Raw genomic sequence first — 18717 nt, forward strand, 5'->3', positions numbered from 1 at the left:
AAAAAAAAAAAAGACTTGAAATATACAATAAGGAAAACATTTTGGAACACATCTGATTTTAAACATGTTAAATTTTAAGTTTCTGTACTGCTTCCAGGTAGAATGGTTCAGTACCCATTAAAACTACTGGTCTACTCATCAAAAGACACAATAAAGGAAAAATAACAACAGAGGACAAGTTACAGAGTGGTAGTAGCTATTTGCAACATATAACATCAATATATAAATAACTCCATATCCATAAGAAAAAGACAACCTAATAGAAAAATATAAACAAAAGACATTAACAGGCACTTTACAAAAACAGAAATCCAAAATGGCCAACATCCTTAGTAATCAAGAAAATGTAAACGAAAAACACAGTGAAATACCACCAGATTGGCAAAAATTAAATCATGTGACACCACCAAGTATTGGAAGGGTGTGGAATAACAAGAACTTCAACATGCAGCTGTATGGAGTTTAAACTACTACAAGCAATTTGGAAAATAAAGTTGAAGATTTGCAAGCTGTACAATGTGGCAATTTCACACTTTGGTATACATGCTAGAGAAACTTATGCACAATAAAAGTGCTCATAATCACCACATTATTTGTAACACTCCCAACCTGGAAATTCCCAAACATCCACTAATAGTAAAATGAATACACTGTGATATATTTTAAAAAATGAAATATGTACAACAACAAAATGATTTTTACAAAAATAATGTTGAACAAGACACAAAATATTCCATATGACTCTGCAAAACTGAGAAGCTGGGAAAACTAACTGTATATATCAGAAATGTATGGGAAGATGACACAATTATAAGGAAAGGTGAAAGAGTGAGTGTCATAAAAGTCCAGGTTAGGGAACAGGGTGTGATTGGATAGACTTCTTGAGTACAGGCAATTTTGTCTGTCTTAACCTTGGTTAGAAGTTTTACATATAATATTTTTACACATACAATGTAACTTTGTTTTATTAACTTTTCCGTACATCATGTTTCATAATTTTTAAATTATTAAACCATTTAGAAAATTATTGGTAAGAGGAAACAGGCTAGGGCTGGAGATAAATTATGATTCACTGTTGCAACGATTAGTCAACCTTTTTGGTACTAGGGACAGATTTCGTGGAAGATAATTTTTCCATAGAGAGGTAGGAGAATGGTTTCACAATGAAACTCTTCCACCTCAGATCATCAGGCATTAGATTCTCTTATAAGGAGAGTGCAACCGAGATCCCTGGCATGTGCAGTTCACAATAGGATTTGTGCTCCTGTGACAATCTAATGACACCACTGATCTGACAGGAGGCAGAGCTCAGGCAGTATGCTGCTGGTTGCCCGCTCACCTCCTGCTGTGCGGCCCAGTTCCTAACAGGCCATGGACTGATACCTGTCTGTGGCCTGGGGGTTGGGGAACCCTGGTAAAGATGGCTCCTGAAGCCATGTGAGACCCTTCATTCGGGTATAGTTTGTAAAAGCCAAAACCTTGGATTTCAGAGGAATATACACATCCACAACTGATAAAGATAACTGTAAACAACAGTTAAACAAGAAAGAAGAGAGTCAAAAGTAAGTGGTGGTAGCAAAGTTAGGGGAGGTGAGAATGCAAGGAGGACGAAATGGTCAACAACAAATGCAATAAGCACGAGCAGGCAAATACTGAAAAAATAGCAACAAATTTGGCAATTAGGATTCTAGTGATCACTTTATCAAGAGCCTGTTGATGATAATATACCCCTACTGTAATAACAGTAACCATTCTATCACCTCACACCTGTTAGAATGGCCATTATCAAAAAGATGAAAGACAGCAAGTGCTGGAGAGGATGTGGTGGAAAGGGAACTCTTACACACTGTGGGTAGAAATGTAAATCCTCAAAAAATTAAAAACAGATGATATGATCTAACAATTCTACTACTGGGTATATATCCAAAGGAAATGAAATCCGTATGTTGAAAAGATATTTGCACTCCCATGTTCACTGCATTATTCACAATAGCCAACACATGCAACCAACCTAAATGTCAATCAGTGGATGAATGAATAAATAAAAAGTGGTGCACATACACACAATGGAATATTATTCAGTCTTAGAAAGGAAGGAAATTCTGTCATTCACAACAATACGAATGAGCCTGGAGAACATTAAGTGAAATAAGCTAGGCTCAGAAAGACAAACACTGTGTGATTTCACATGTGGGATACAACAGCTGAACTCAAAAGTACAGAGTAGAATGGTGGTTGCCAGGGGCTAGATGCGGGGATGGGGTAAAGGATTGGAAGATGTTAAAAAAAAAAAAAATTCCATGAATTTTCTATTTTTCAAAAATAGTGTAACGCATATCATATTTCATTTTAAACAAAAATTCTGCATGCCAGGTTCTTCATTTTAATAAATATTTCAGAATCAACAAAAAGAGTGATTTAAATCTTACTATTCTGTGACTAAGATGTATAGAAATGTGGTAAATTCTTAGGATTTTCTTGATGTTAGAAAAGTACAGACTAATGCTAAAATCACATATGATAGCATGATTTAAACAACTGATTACAAATATATTATGTAGTTGGTTCATATTTGAGGTTTTCCTGAATATGTGCACTTTATGGGGATTACTACCAGCAGAACACAAAGGATACCTTTTCATAAACATACAAATCGTAATGTGTTGTGGTTACCTTTGATCCAGATTAAAAGATGAGGCTATAATATAATATGTAAGTTTGGAAATCAACTACATTTTAAATTGAAATTTAAGGACAAAAGGAAATTTCAGGTGAGAAGAAAATTCTAGATGTTGCAGCAAAGACTATTGTGACTTGGAGTACAATGTAATTGAAAACTTTGAAAGACAGATTTTAAACATAACATTTCATCCACAGGGAAAACTTAACACTTTTATCATATTATACAAGAAGCAGTACGGCATAAGAAGTGACAAAACACATTTACTTTTATTAAAAAAATTTATTTTAGAGACAAGGTCTCACTCTGTCACTCAGACTGGAGTGCAGTGGTTTGATCACAGCTCACTGTAATGTGGAACTCCTACTTCTGGCCTCAAGGGGTCGTTCCACCTTAGCCTTCCAAGTAGCAAGGGCTATAGGAGTGTATTATCATGTCCCTAGCTAATTTTTAAAATTGTTTTGTAGAGACAGGGTCTTACTCTATTGCCCAGGCTGGTCTTGAACTCCAGGCCTCCAGCAACCCCCTGACCTTGGCCTCTCAAAGCACTGGGATTACAGGCGTGAGCTACTGTGCCCTGTAAAAACATATTTATTTTTAAAGCTTTGAATTTTCTTTTGAAGATGGTTTTATAATATCGAAATATGATAAATTTTCACTGGACCTGGAGCACAGTAAACAACACCAAAAAAAAAAAAAAAAAGAAAGAAAGAAAGAAAAAAAAAAAACCCCAGGTAGGTTGATTCAGCACAATTAAAAACTTTTGTGATAAAAACACTATCAACAGAGAAAAGGCAACAAACGTAATGGGAGAAAATATTTGCAAACCATATATCTGATAAGAAAGGGATATTGAGAATATTTAAATAACTCCTATAACTCAACAACAAAAACAACAAACAACCTGGTTCAATTAAGCAAAGGACCTGAATAGCCATTTCTCCAAAGAAGATACATAAATGCGAAATAAGCACACGAAAGTATGCCCAACACAGCAAATCATCAGGGAAACGCAAATCAAAACCACAATGAGATACCACTTCACACCCATTAGGATGGTAATTATAAAAACAACAACAGAAAATTAACAAGTGTTGGTGAGAATGTGGAAAAGATGAAATCCTCATGCATTGCTGGTAGAAATGTAAAATGGTGTAGATTCTCTGGAAAATGGTGTGGCAATTTCTTAAAAAATTAAACAATTACTATATGATCCAGCAATTCCACTTCTATGTACTCAAAAGAAGTAAAAGCAGGGACCTGGAGGGGGCGGAGCAAGATGGCCGAACAGGAACAGCTCCAGTCTCCAGCTCCCAGGGCGAGCAAAAAAGACAGGTGATTTCTGCATTTTCAACTGAGGTACTGGGTTCCTCTCACTAGGGAGTGCTGGACAATCGGACAATCAGTGCTGGTCAGCTGCTGCAGCCCGACCAGCAAGAGCTGAAGCAGGGTGAGGCATTGCCTCAACTGGGAAGCGCAAAGGGGAAGGGAATCCCTTTTCCTAGCCAGGGGAACTGAGACACACAACACCTGGAAAATCAGGTAACTTCCATCCCAATACTAAGCTTTACCAAGGGTCTAAGCAAATGGCACACCAGGAGATTACATCCCACACCTGGCCAGGAGGGTTCCACGCCCACGGAGCCTCACTCATGGCTAGCACAGCAGTCTGCGATCTAACGGCAAGGCAGCAGCGAGGCTGGAGAGGGGCGCCCTCCATTGCTGAGGCTTAAGTAGGTAAACAAAGCTGCTGGGAAAATTGGCTAGCCATAAGTAGAAAGCTGAAACTGGATCCTTTCCTTACTCCTTATACGAAAATTAATTCAAGATGGATTAGAGACTTAAATGTTAGACCTAATACCATAAAAACCCTAGAAGAAAACAGAGGTAATATCATTCAGGACATAGGCATGGGCAAGGACTTCATGTCTAAAACACCAACAGCAATGGCAACAAAAGCCAAAATTGACAAATGGGATCTAATTAAAGAGCTCCTGTACAACAAAAGAAACTACCATCAGAGTGAACAGGCAACCTACAGAATGGGAGAACATTTTTGCAATCTACTCATCTGACAAAGGGCTAATATCCAGAACCTATAAAGAACTCAAACAAATTTACAAGAAAAAACAACCCCATCAAAAAGTGGGCAAAGGATATGAACAGACATTTCTCAAAAGAAGACATGCATACAGCCAACAGACATATGAAAAAATGCTCGTCATCACTGGCCATCAGAGAAATGCAAATCAAAACCACAATGAGATACCATCTCACACCAGTTAGAATGGCAATCATTAAAAAGTCAGGAAACAACAGGTGCTGAAGAGGTTGTGGAGAAATAAGAACACTTTTACACTGTTGGTGGGATTGTAAACTAGTTCAACCATTATGGAAAACAGTATGGCAATTCCTCAAGGATCTAGAACTAGAAATACCATATGACCCAGCCATCCCACTACTGGGTATATACCCAAAGGATTATAAATCATGCTGCTAATAAAGACCCATGCACATGTATGTTTATTGCGGCACTATTCACAATAGCAAAGACTTGGAATCAACCCAAATGTCCATCTGTGACAGACTGGATTAAGAAAATGTGGCACATATACACCATGGAGTACCATGCAGCCATAAAAAAGGATGAGTTTGTGCCCTTTGTAGGGACATGGATGCAGCTGGAAAGCATCATTCTTAGCAAACTATGGCAAGAACAGAAAACCAAACACCACATGTTCTCACTCATAGGTGGGAAATGAACAATGAGATCACTTGGACTCAGGCGGGGGAACATCACACACTGGGGCCTGTTGTGGGGAAGGGGGAGAGGGGAGGGATTGCATTGGGAGTTATACCTGATGTAAATGATGAGTTGATGGGTGCTGACGAGTTGATGGGTGCAGCACACCATCATGGCACAAGTATACATATGTGACAAACCTGCACGTTGTGCACATGTACCCTAGAACTTAAAGTATAATAATAAAAAATTTAAAAAAAAAGCAGGGACCTGAACAGAAATTTGTACACCTGTGTTCATAGCAGCATTATTCACAATAGCTGAAACATGAAAGCATCCTAAATGTCATCAATGAATGAACAGATTAAAAATGTGGTATATACATACAATAGAATATTATTCAGCTTTAAAAATGAAGAATATTTGTACATACACTATAACACGGATGAACATTGAGAACATTAAGTGAAATAAGCCAGTCACAAAAGGACAAATACAGTCACACATCTCTTAACAATGGGGATGTGTTCTGAGAAATGCATCGTTAGGCAATTTCATCATGCAAACATCATAGAGTGCACTTACACAAACCTACATGGTATAGCTTCCTGTACACCTAGGCTACATGGTATAGCCTATTGCTCCTAGGCTGCAAACCTGCACAGCATGTTACTGCACTGGGCACTGTAGGCGACTATAACACAATGGTCTGTATTTGTGTATCTAAACACAGAAAAGGCACAGGAAAAGTATGTTATAAAAGATAAAAAATGTATACCTGTATAGAGCACTTACCAAGAACGAAGCTTGCAAGACTGGAAGTTGCTTTAGGTGAGTTAGTAAGTAAGTGGTGAGTGAATGGGAAGGCCTAGGACATGACCCTACTGTAGATTTTATAAACACTGTATACTTAGGCTACACTAAATTATAAAAAATGGTTTTTCTTTCAATAATAAATTAACTTTAACTTACTGTAACTTTATAAACTTTCAATTTTTTAAACTTTTTGACTCTCTTGTAACATTTAGCTTAGCAAACATATTGTACAGGTGTATAAAATATTTTATTTATTATATATTTATTCTGTAAGCTTTTTTCTATTTTTAATTTTAATAAATATATTTTTTGAAACAGGGTCTTACTCTGTGGCCCAGGCTGCAGTGCAATGGTGTGATCATGGCTTACTGCAGCCTTGACCTCCCAGGCTCAGGCAACCCACCCACCTCAGCCTCCTGAGTAGCTAGGACTGGGACTATAGGTGCACCACCAGGTCCCACTAATTTTATTTTGTATTTTTTGTAGAGACGGAGTCTCACTTTGCTAGCCAGGTTGGTTTCAAACTCTTGGGCTCAAGTGATCTGCCCGCCTCAGTCTCCCAAAGTGCTGGGATTACAGGCATAAGCCATTGTGCCTGATGAACAAAAAATTTTTTTAAGTTAAAAAAAATTAAGGCTGGGCGCGGTGGCTCATGCTTGTAATCTGAGCACTGTGGGCGGCAGAGGTGGGCGGATCACTTAAGCCCAGGAGTTCGAAACCAGCCTGGCCAACAAAGTAAGACCTCACTGCTACTAAATAAATAAAAAAATAAGCTAGGTGTGGTCATGTGTGCCTGTAGTCCCAGGTACTGGGGAAGCTGATGAGGACTGCTCGAGCCAGGAGTTGGAGTCTGCAGTGAGCTATGACTGTGCCACTAAACTCTGGCCTGGGCAACAGAGTGAGATCCTGTCTCAAAAAAAAAAGAAAAACTAAAAAAAAAAAAAAAAAGAAAAGAAAAATTAAAACATTTGTGTTAAAAACTAAGATACAAACACACATACTAACTTAGGCCTACACAGGGTCAGCACCACCAATATCACTATCTTCAACCTCCACATCTTGTCCCACTGGAAGGTCTTCAGGGACAGTAACACGCATGAAGCTGTCATCTCCTGTGAAAACAATGCCTTCTGGAAAACCTCCTGAAGGATCTGAGACTGTCTTAGAGTTAACTGTTTTTTTGTATAAGTAGAAGTAGACTGTAAAATAGCAATAATAGTATAGCAAAACAACCAATAGTATAGTAAACATATGAACCAGTAACATAGTCATTTATTATCAAGTATTATGTGCTACACACAACTGTATGTACTATACTTTTATAAGAGTGGCAGTGCAGTGGGTTTGTTTATACCAGCCTCATCACAAACACACGAGTAATGTGTTGCGCTATAACATAATGATGGCTATAGTCACTAGAAAACAGGAATTTTTCAGCTTCATTATCATCCTATGGGACCATCATCATATATGCTGTCCGTCACTGAAATGTCCTTATGCAGCATATGACTGTATTGTATGATTCCACTTACATGAGGTAACCAGAGTGGTCAAATTCATAGAGACAAAGTAGAATAGTGGTTTCTAGTTGCCGGTGGTTGCCAGTTGCTGGGGGAATGGGAAGTTAGTGTTTAATGGGCAAAGAGGTTCAGTTAGGGAGGATGAAAAAGTTCTGGACATGGATGGTGGTGATGGCTGCACAACAATGTCAAGTACACTTAATGCCACAGAACTGTATACTTTAAAATAGTAAGTGTTAAGTCTATTTTACAACAATAAAAAAATAAAGTTGGAAATGAATGATTATTGAAAAAAGAATCACAGTCATGAGGATAAAGACTAAGTTACTGTTCAGACAAAGAGGATAGAAGAAACCATATTTTTACATGTACTTTATTATTTTCACATAGTACCTGGATTTCAAGCTCAGCAATGTGTTGTCGTAGTTCAGCCACAGCAGCTATGCTATCTGCTTCCCGGAGCCTCACAGCCATCACTTCTTCCTTATTCTAGTGTGGTAAACCAAACCAAAACAAAATAAACCAGGTGTGTTTGGAATTCAGATTTTAGAAAAGTAATAGGAGGCATAAACCATACATTAGTATTATCTAGCAGGGTCTAAGGCAGGATCCATAGTGAAACAATATGCTCAATGCATACAGTGAAGCAGTGAGACATAAATGTTCACATCAAGTGGAATAAATAACAATTATAAATGGCCATATATCAATTCAAATTTTAAGTTTCGCCAACAAAGCAATTTGTGTGAAATTTATGAAAAAACTTTAGGGTTTTAGAGTGTTCTGCATTTAGAAACTGGAGTTCACAGGCTTGTAATATCTCAACTTTAAGGGAGAACATTCAAATTAAGTTGAGAGGGAAAATAACATTAATATTATAAACAATATCCACACATTTTACACAAAAAATAAAAAAGCTTTAATAATTATAAGTTAATCATAAGCTATAATCTTATAATACTAAATGAAAATGAATCAGATTTATATAATTCAAGGACTGGCATTCTTGAAAAATTAACTTTGTTCCTGAATCATTCCAACATAACAGGGTAAAGTGTACACATTTAATCAGAATGTACTAGGTGCTAGGGTAACAATACATTGGTCATTCTCAAAATCTGCAAAGGCATTATGAAAGATTGAATAAATTAACACACAGCTTAAACACGGGGGAGATATCAGAGTCTGCATCTGTAACATACTTCACAGAAGTATTAATGAACAATTAAAAATTAAACAAAATCCCATATTAGTTCATAAAATCCGCTAATATTCTAAATCTGAGCCCATTACTTAGACAAGTTCAAAGAAAATTATTATTTTCAACAGTAAGTTCCTTAAAGATTTATTTCCAAAGAACACTTTACTTTTCTCAACAGGTACTAGGGCATTTGAAGAGCAATATTAAATCTAGTAACACCGTTATCAAAATATGTTTAAGGAAAACTAACATCAATAATAAATAAAAGATTAAATTTAGTTATCGACAAGATGTCAACACAGACAATTTAGCATCATAAAAACTCAATCAGATATTGGTATGACAAATCAGATTCATACAACCTCATTTAATATTATTTTATTTATAAATTAGTTTAGTCATGTCCTTCAAAAGTGACTGTGCTTTAGTATGAATTTCAGTACTGCCTACAGATTTCTGTCAGTATACATTGTGCCAGCCATGCATATTTATAAGGATGTAATTTCATCTCTGGATTTCAGTGACACTGATAAACCATTCAAGCTTCACTCTTGGTTTTTAATGACACCAGAATAAGTTGATGGAATTACAGCTTTATATGTGCCATCAAAAGTCTTATTTCTTATACAACAATAAGGCTGGAATCTTTAACGGGTATCACTCCTACTATCTCACCATGGAAAGGTGGATGCCTAGTTTATTTTTTTTAAATCCCATAACTTGCCTCTAGTAATCCATTCTAATGCCGAGTCTACAGTCATTTCTTTAGTTATTTCACACACACACCCCCCCCAAACCCTCCCTCCTCTCCTTCCATCTTCGTGCCTTTCCCCCACTCTCTCACCACTGCTATACTGTAAATTTATTTCAGGAAAGAATGTACTTGCATTCAAATACTTTTGATGCTTTTTGAATCCAAACACCTCACAAAAAAGTAAAAGTATATAACTGATTAAAATAATAATGGGTAATATACCCATTTTTGCCAACACACTGGTACATACACATTTCTTTTGCTCTCTAGTCTCTCCAGAAAACGTATATCAATGTTAACTGCCCACTAATAAGATAACAATCAAAGCAGAGGAGCCCTAACCTCTCTAAATGACCCACCTTTTTTGATCAAGCCATTAAAAGCTCCGGTTTTAAAGGGTTACCAGTCAAAAGAAAAACTGTGAAGAGATACTAGTAAATGCCAGTCCAGGAAATTAAATTAACCAAGGAAGTGACTGAAAATGTTTCTTGACTGAAATCCACCCCAGAAGCAAGATGAGCTAACCTGGTCTGACAGCAACTACCAAAACAAGTTCAGGAAAAGTAGAAAATAGGACAAGCTTTTTTGTTTTGTTTTTAAGATAATATAATCACGATAAGGCAAACACAAAAAAGGCATTATTATATTGACAAAAAACAAAATCAGTTAATTGATATATTTACCTTGAATTCAATCTCTGCTTGTTTGCGCTTTGCTTCACTTAACTGAGTAAGGAGTCCTTTGTTCTGTGCAGAAAGATACTGCACTTTCTCCTGTAGGTTAACCACCTCTTGTTCTGCTCTTCGAAGATGGTTACTATTGATCTGGTTCTAATAATCAGAAAAATAAATACTCAGACTATAGTTACAAGACCTAAAAATTTAAAAAAATTACCTATCCATTTTACATAACAACATTATTAAAAATGTTACTAGTTATAGGTCAGTGTTATTCAACAAATCAACATTAAAAAATACGATAAAACTGCCTTTAAAATCAAGTCATCCAAAGGAATGCATACTGTCAATATTAGAAACTCTCATTATAGCTCAATATACCATTTATACAAAAAATAGCTGTAAACTATAAAAATGCTTATACACAACTTGAAGGCAGTCCTTTCTTAGATCGGCAGTGGGAGTACAAAGTGGATAGATAGAGGAATGGTGAGTTTAATTCCTCTTTCTGGTTCCGGAAAGAAAGCACAAACCAGTCAAAAGGTACCATCATGCCCAGCGCAGTGGCTCATGCCTGTAATCCCAGCATTCAAGACCAAGGTGGGCAAATCACTTGTGGCCAGGAGTTTGGGACCAGCCTGGCAAAAATGGTGAAACCTGTCTCTACTAAAAATACAAAAATTAGTCAGGCATGGTGGTGCATGTCTGTAATCCCAGTTACTTGGGAGGCTGAGGCACAAGAATCACTTGAACCCAGGAAGTGGAGGTTGCAGTGAGTTGAGATCACACAGCTGCACTCCAGCCTGGGTAACACAAGACTCTGTCTCAAAAAGAAAAAAAAAAAGGAAAGGAAAAAAAAAAGGTACCATCACTATTTATTGGGCTGTAAACTTGATGTCACACAATACGGCATATGTGTATTTCTACATGCTCTCAATGTCTAGCACAGTCTCTTTTGATGAAGCACAGATTTTGAATTCTGGTTTTAATATTTGGTCATTAAGCAAACAAGCTAGTATCTCTGAGTCTCTATTTCCTTATTTGAAAAATGCATATAAAATACTTTCTATTTCTCATTTTGGTGTCTTCAGAATTAAATGAGATAATACATGTAACAGGGCCTAATATGTAGCAATAAATGCTAGCTGTTTATTGTATTAGAATTACAGAATGTGCTTAAAAAAACATCTAGACTTTGAACTAACATGAGACAGTTTTCACACTCAGGTATGACCCAGCCTGAATTCTCTCAACCCTAAATTACTCTATCAGAGGCCTGAAAGAAACAGTAGGGACTTTCATAGCAGAAAGAAGTAAAAATCTAACTTCTCATTTAACAGTTCTTAAACCTTGGCCAAGTTATTTAATCCTACCAAATTTCAGTAGAGATAGTATTACTTGCCTTTTGAGGCTATGTTGTGAAGATTAGATTATGGGAGAAAAGTTTATGAAAGCAGTCTCATACAATCATGTCATGTCATGTCATGTCATTTCATTTTATTTTTTTGAGACAGAGTCTCACTTTGCTGCCCAGGCAAGAGTGCAGTGGCCTGACCTTGGCTCACTGCAACCTCCACCTCCTGGGTTCAAGTGATTCTCCTGTCTCAGCCTCCCAAGTAGCTGGGATTACAGGCACCCACCACTATGCCTGGCTAAATTTTGTATTTTTAGCAGAGACAGGGATTCACCATGTTGGCCAGGCAGATCTCGAACTCCTAACCTCAAGTAATCCGCCTGCCTCAGCCTCCCAAAGTGCTGGGAGATTACAGGCGTGAGCCACTGCACCCAGGAAATTTTAGATACTTAATAAATGTTCAGTTGTTGCCATTATTATACCTACTTTACCTCATCCTATGAAAAAGACCTTGCCTCTAGTTTTAATGAAAAAATGTAGGTCATCTAACAGATGTAAGCTCCAAAACTTTCAACCACTTACAACTTTCTTCATCTTTACTTTTACTTATCTTCCTGTAACACATACTGTAGTCTTTCTCATTCTCTCTTTTTTCTTTTTTTAGATATCATCTCACAGGAGCTTGCTGTGTTGCCCAGGCTAGAGAACAGAGGCACAATCATAGCTCACTTGTAGCTTCAATCTCCCAGGCTCAAGCTATCCTCCCACCTCAGCCTCCTGAAGAGCTGGGACCACAGGCATGTGCTGCCACGCCCAGATAATTTTTTTGATTTTTAGTAGAGATGAGGTCTTGCTATGTTCCTCAGGCCAGCCTTGAACTCCTGAACTAAAGTGATCCTCCCATCTTGGTCTCCCAAAATCCTGCAATCACAGGCAGGAGTCACTGCACCTGGCCTCTTTCTCATTTTGAATCAACAAATAAGTCTGTCTACAAAATTAAGTAAACTTCTTAGCACTGTATTCAAAATGTATCACAGCCTCTTTTTACTGTCTTACCTGCTACCATCAAAACAAATAACTACACTTCAGAGGGACACATTTTTGACATAAGCTGCAAATAATTTCCACAAATAAAACCCCTCCCTGTATCCCTGAACACAAGACCATAATTCCACATTATGGTTGATAAATAATACACATAAAACCCAATTATTGACCACGAGTGAGAGACAGCAGAAAAAAACGTATTTTAAGAACTCTAAAGATAAAAAATTATAGGACTTTATATAACATAGGTTATGTCTAAAATTACAATATTAATGACATAAAAGGAAGATGCCAAAACATAACCAAAGAACAAGTCACTATCAAAAAAACATTAAGCAAATCAGAAAAATAACCAAAGAAAATTTCTATAAATACAGCCACTGAATTCAATGAATGGGTTAGACTGGAGATTAGCTATACTGAAGAAATAGTTAGTGTCCCAGAAGAGGTCATTAGACACAGAAAAGAGAATAAGGTCCAAAATATACCTAATAGGGGCTGCAGGATAAATAGTAAAAAAAAAGTGAGATACGATAGTTTAAGAGATGGTAATAGTTGAGAATTGAGAATTTTTTACAATTTAAGAAATAAAAGATATAAATCTACACTTTAGGAAACACAATTAGTTCCAACCAGGATAAAAACCAATAAATCCCCACCAAGATACACTGTAACAAAACTTAGAATGCTAAAGAGGCAAATCAAGGGAAAAACTGAGACCTATAAAGGAAGGGTAATGAAATGTCCAGCAGATATTTCAACAGCAAAAATTCATAATGCTTAAAAAAGAAACTTCACCCTATAGTAGTATACTGAGCTAAACTATCACACAAGAAAAAAAGTAAATTTACTTTAAGAAAGTGGGCCGGGTGCGGTGGCTCACACCTGCAATCCCAGCACTTTGGGAGGCCGAGGCGGGCAGATTACAAGGTCAGGAGATCGAAAACATCCTGGCTAACACGGTGAAACCCTGTCTCTACTAAAAATACAAAAACAAAAAACAAACAAAAAAAAAAAAACAAAAAAAAAACTAGTCAGACGTGGTGGTGGGCCCCTGTAGTCCCAGCTACTCAGGAGGCTGAGGCAGAAGAATTGCTTGAACCTGGGAGGCGAAAGTTGCAATGAGCTGAGATTGTGCCACTGCCCTCCAGCCTGGGTGACAGAACAAGACTCCATCTCAAAAAAAAAAAAAAAAAAAAAAAAAAAAAAGCCAGCCAAACTCTAAGTTCAACCCCAGAGCCTCCCAGGAGAGATGCAATGGGATTTAAGCACTTTCTCACTTGGGGCAGAGCAGATGCAGCCACAAGCTAAGAATGATACAGCTAGAATAAATATCAAACTGGTGGAAGCTAAGTATTAGCTGGCTAGACAGTGTGGAGGCTCAGGAGGCAGCAGACTTAGAGCCTAAGTTCATAAACTCTTGCACACTTTTCTTCAGGTACTCAAACAGGTACACACAAAAAAGACTGGTGAGAGTCTTGTGAAAAAAATCTTCATGATACAGGACTCAGGAAGGGGAACAGCAGTCACTATGGAAAGGTGCTAAACTTTGCCTGTCTCCTCTAGGAGACAGGCTTTAATCTGTGCGGATCAGGGCCAACTATTGTCTTTGGGGCACTGGTGAAAGCCACTGGATCTTAGGGAAGAGCAGAACTGCGTTTTGTGCCTAGGACTGCATCTAGGGGTAGGCAGGAGCACTAAAGACCAAATGCACCAGATCAAAGGACATAATGAAGCCTAAGACTGAATTTATTTATTTTTTACTTTATTTATTTTTTCATGGAGTTTCACTCTTGTTGCCCAGGCTGGAGTGCAATGGTGTGACCTCAGCTCACTGCAACCTCTGCCTCCCAGATTCTAGTGATTCTCCTGCCTCAGCCTCCCAAGTAGCTGGGATTACAGGTGTACACCACCACGTCTGGCTAATTTTTGTATTTTTAGTAGAGACGGGGTTTCACCATGCTGGCCTCGAACTCCTGACCTCAGGTGATCCACCCACTTCAGCCTCCCAAAGTGCTGGGGTTACAGGTGTGAGCCACCACACCCGGCCATTTATGTTTTTTAATTTAGAAACAGGATCTTGCTTTGTGGCTTAGGCCGGAGTGGCTTAGGCTGGACTGCAGTGGTGTTATAGTTCACCACAGCCTCAAACTCCTGGGCTCAAGCAATCCTCCCACCTCAGCCTCTCAAGTAGCTGGGACTACAGGCACATACTACCACACCTGGCTGATTTTTAAAAATTTTTATACGAGACAAGGTCTCACTATGTTGCCCAGGCTGGTCTCAAACTCCTGGCCTCAAGTGATCCTCCTGCCTGGGCCTCCCAAAGTCCTGGGGATTATAGGCATTAGCCACCGTGCCTGTCTAAGACTGAGACTTCATCAGAACAATAGAAAACACTGTTGCCCCTCCAACTCTTCTGTAATAAGTAACAAATGGAATACTGCTGAAGACAGACCCTTTTAAAGTGTTATGCAAAGGGAAGACCTAAAGACACAAAATCCCGCTAGCAAACCAGCTCCTACTCTAAAAATAAGGTATTGCTAAGGGAAAAATAAGGTATTGCTAAGGGAATTTGAAGCCTGTGGTGCACTGATGATAACCAAAGAAACAACAAACCTCAAAGTCAGCCCATCTCTGGACTATATTAACTGCAATCTCCCATATTAAAGGCCTAGCAGAAGGAAAAATGTGCCCATTTCCAGGCAGAAACACTATTTGACTTAGTCCGCAGTCCTACACAAGCTATCCAGCCTTCAACAAAAAAAATTACAAAGCGGGGCCGGGCGTGGTGGCTCAAGCCTGTAATCCCAGCACTTTGGGAGGCCGAGACGGGCGGATCACGAGGTCAGGAGATCAAGACCATCCTGGCTAACACGGTGAAACTCCATCTCTACTAAAAAATACAAAAAACTAGCTGGGCTAGGTGGCAGGCGCCTGTAGTCCCAGCTACTCGGGAGGCTGAGGCAGGAGAATGGCATAAACCCGGGAGGCGGAGCTTGCAGTGAGCTGAGATCCGGCCACTGCACTCCAGCCTGGGCGACAGAGTGAGACTCCGTCTCAAAAAAAAAAAATTACAAAGCATAGAAAAAGGCAAGGAAAAACAAAGCACTCCCAAGAGACAAAGCAATCAACAGAACCAGCATTACATATGACACAGATGATAAAAATATCTGTGATGGTTAATACTGAGTGTCAACTTGATTGGATCGAAGGATACAAAGTATTGATCCCATGTGTATCTGTGAGGGTGTTGCCAAAAGAGATTAACATTTGTGTCAGTGGGATGGGAAAGGCAGATCCACCCTTAATCTGGTGGGCACAATCTAATCAGCTGTCAGCCAATATAAAGCACGCAGAAAAATGTGAAAAGGAGAGACTGGCCCAGCCTCCCAGACTGCATCTTTGTCCCATGCTGGATGCTTCCTGCCCTCAACCATCAGACTTCAAGTTCTTCAGTTTTGGGACTCAGACTGGCTTTTCTTGCTCCCCATCTTGCAGATGGCCTATTGTGGGACCTTGCGATCATGTAAGTTAATACTTAATAAACTCCTATATACATATATATGTATATATAGGAGTTATATATATTTATATTATATATAACATACATATTATATAACATAACATATTACATATGTTTTATATATGTAATTATTCCTGTATATATCCTATTAGTTCTGCCCCTCCAGAGAACCCTGACTAATACAGATATTGGTACCAGGAGTGGTTCTAGAGGAACAGAATATTAAGGATGGAGTTATTTCATTGGTTTGGGGGTTTCTGGAGTTGGCTGCTTGATATGATAAGACCCAAAAATGCTAAGGACTCTACTTCTAATAGTATGAAGCACACTGATAGTTCTTAGCATGAACTGTTTAGAGAGTTATGCAAAATAAGTGCATTTGACACTCCTGATTTACTATTTGTGAGAGGCAAGCAATTTAGTGACTCTATACATAGTACTGTTGACTATATGTGGAGAACCAAGGGATGTAATGAAGTTGGTTGGTTGCTCCTAAGTTCACTGGACAAAGTGATGAAAGAAAATGATGAACTCAGGAATTCTGTCTCCCAGCTTCAGGAGCAGATACTAAGCCTCAAATCTGCTAAGATTGCCTTGAATGAGAGTAGACAGTCACAAGCTCTTCATGCAAGTGGCTGACCTGCAACGAAAGATGCATGCACAGCCTTGTCAGGTGTCTACTGTTAAAGTGAAGGCATTGATTGGAAAAGAATGGGACCCTAAAACTTGGAATGGGGATGTGTGGGAGGACCCTGATAAAGCTAGGGACACTGAGTTTGTAAACTCTGATGAACCTTTTTTATCAGAAGGAACAGCTTCCCCATCCCTAGTAGTGGTAACATCCCCTCCCCGACCCATGCTGCTATCAGCCTTTCTACCTTTGTCTGAGGAAATGAACTCTGCACTGCCTGAGGCAACAGTGATGCCCTCCCCTGAGGAAGTTGCCAGGCAAGATAATGTTGATTCTTCTCAGGAGCCACCCCCAACACCCGTTTGCTTCTAGACCTATAGCTAGGTTAAAGTCTCAGTGGGCCCCTAGAGGTGAGGTTGAGAGTGTGACCCATGAGGTGTGCTACACTTGAAAAAAAAATGTTTGAGTTCTTTAATTTATATAAACAGAAATCTGGAAAACAGGCCATGGGAATGGATATTAAGGGTATGGGATAATGGTGGAAGGAACACAGAGTTGGATCAGGCTGAATTTATTGATCTGGGCCCACGAAGTAGGGACTCTGCATTTAATGTTGTAACACGGGGAGTTCAAAAAGGTTCTAATAGTTTATCTGTTTGGCTGAAAGATGGATTAGAAGATGGCTCATGGTGAGTGAGCTGGAAACTCCTGATCTCCCTTGGTTTTTTTTTTTTTTTTTTTTTTTGAGACGGAATCTCGCTCTGTCGCCCAGGCTGGAGTGCAGTGGCCGGATCTTGGCTCATTGCAAGCTCCGCCTCCCGGGTTTATGCCATTCTCCTGCCTCAGCCTCCTGAGCAGCTGGGACTACAAGTGCCCGCCACCTCGCCTGGCTAGTTTTTTTTGTATTTTTTTAGTAGAGATGGCGTTTCACCGTGTTAGCCAGGATGGTCTTGATCTCCTGACCTCGTGATCTGCCCGTCTTGGCCTCCCAAAGTGCTGGAATTACAGGCTTGAGCCACCATGCCCAGCCTCTCCCTTGGTTTAATGTAGAGGATGGGATCCAAAGGCTTAGGGAGATTGGGATGGTGGAGTGGATTAGTCACTTTAGACCTACTCATCTCAGCTGGGAGGGTCCAGAAGACATACTCTTGACCAATGCCTTTTGAAATAGAGTTGTGAGGGCAGCACCTGCATCTTTGAAGAGCCCTGTAATTGCTCTTCACAGTATGTCAGATCTAACGGTGGGAACTGCAGTTACTCAACTACAAAATTTAAATACAAAGGGAATAATTGAATCCCAAGGTGGCAGGGGCCAAGTGACAGCACTTAACCATCAACGGCAAGGTGGACGTAGCTACTGTAATGAACAGCAGCGGCAAAGGGGCAATCAAAATAGTCTGACTTGTTTAGAACTCTGGCATTGGCTAATTAATCATGGTGTTCCTAGAAGTGAAATTGATAGGAAGCCTGCAGGATTCCTACTTAATTTATACAAGCAGAAAACTTCTAGGTCGAATGAACAAAATACTAATTTGAATTATAAAAACAGATTCATGGCCCCCACAGGTGAATCACAGCAGAGACCTCTAGGATTTTAGAGTGAGACCCTGCCATCTTCTGCAGATAACTACTCTCCTTTTGAGAGACAGCTGTTGGCCTGTTATTGGGCTTTGGTGGAAACTGAACCATGGTTCATCATAGTCACGAACTGACTATGGGTCATCAAGTCACCATGCGACCTGAACTGCATATCATGAACTGCGTACTT

At 39.0% G+C, this 18717-nt stretch overlaps 1 protein-coding gene across 3 annotated transcripts in view; it reads right to left on the reverse strand.

Annotated features, from left to right (window-relative positions):
* The window catches only part of EVI5 (ecotropic viral integration site 5), a 282059-nt gene that overhangs the window by 85750 nt on the left and 177592 nt on the right, over window positions 1-18717 (reverse strand). For all 3 annotated transcript variants that reach the window (XM_030935805.1, XM_030935804.1, XM_030935803.1), the window contains 2 exons: window positions 10398-10544; window positions 8153-8248 (listed from right to left, as the gene is read on the reverse strand). In XM_030935805.1, the coding sequence (XP_030791665.1) occupies window positions 8153-8248; window positions 10398-10544 (243 nt within the window). The remainder of the gene's footprint in view (window positions 1-8152; window positions 8249-10397; window positions 10545-18717) is intronic.

The sequence above is a fragment of the Rhinopithecus roxellana genome, chromosome 8 (assembly GCF_007565055.1).
Source record: "Rhinopithecus roxellana isolate Shanxi Qingling chromosome 8, ASM756505v1, whole genome shotgun sequence".
NCBI classification, from domain to species: domain Eukaryota; kingdom Metazoa; phylum Chordata; class Mammalia; order Primates; family Cercopithecidae; genus Rhinopithecus; species Rhinopithecus roxellana.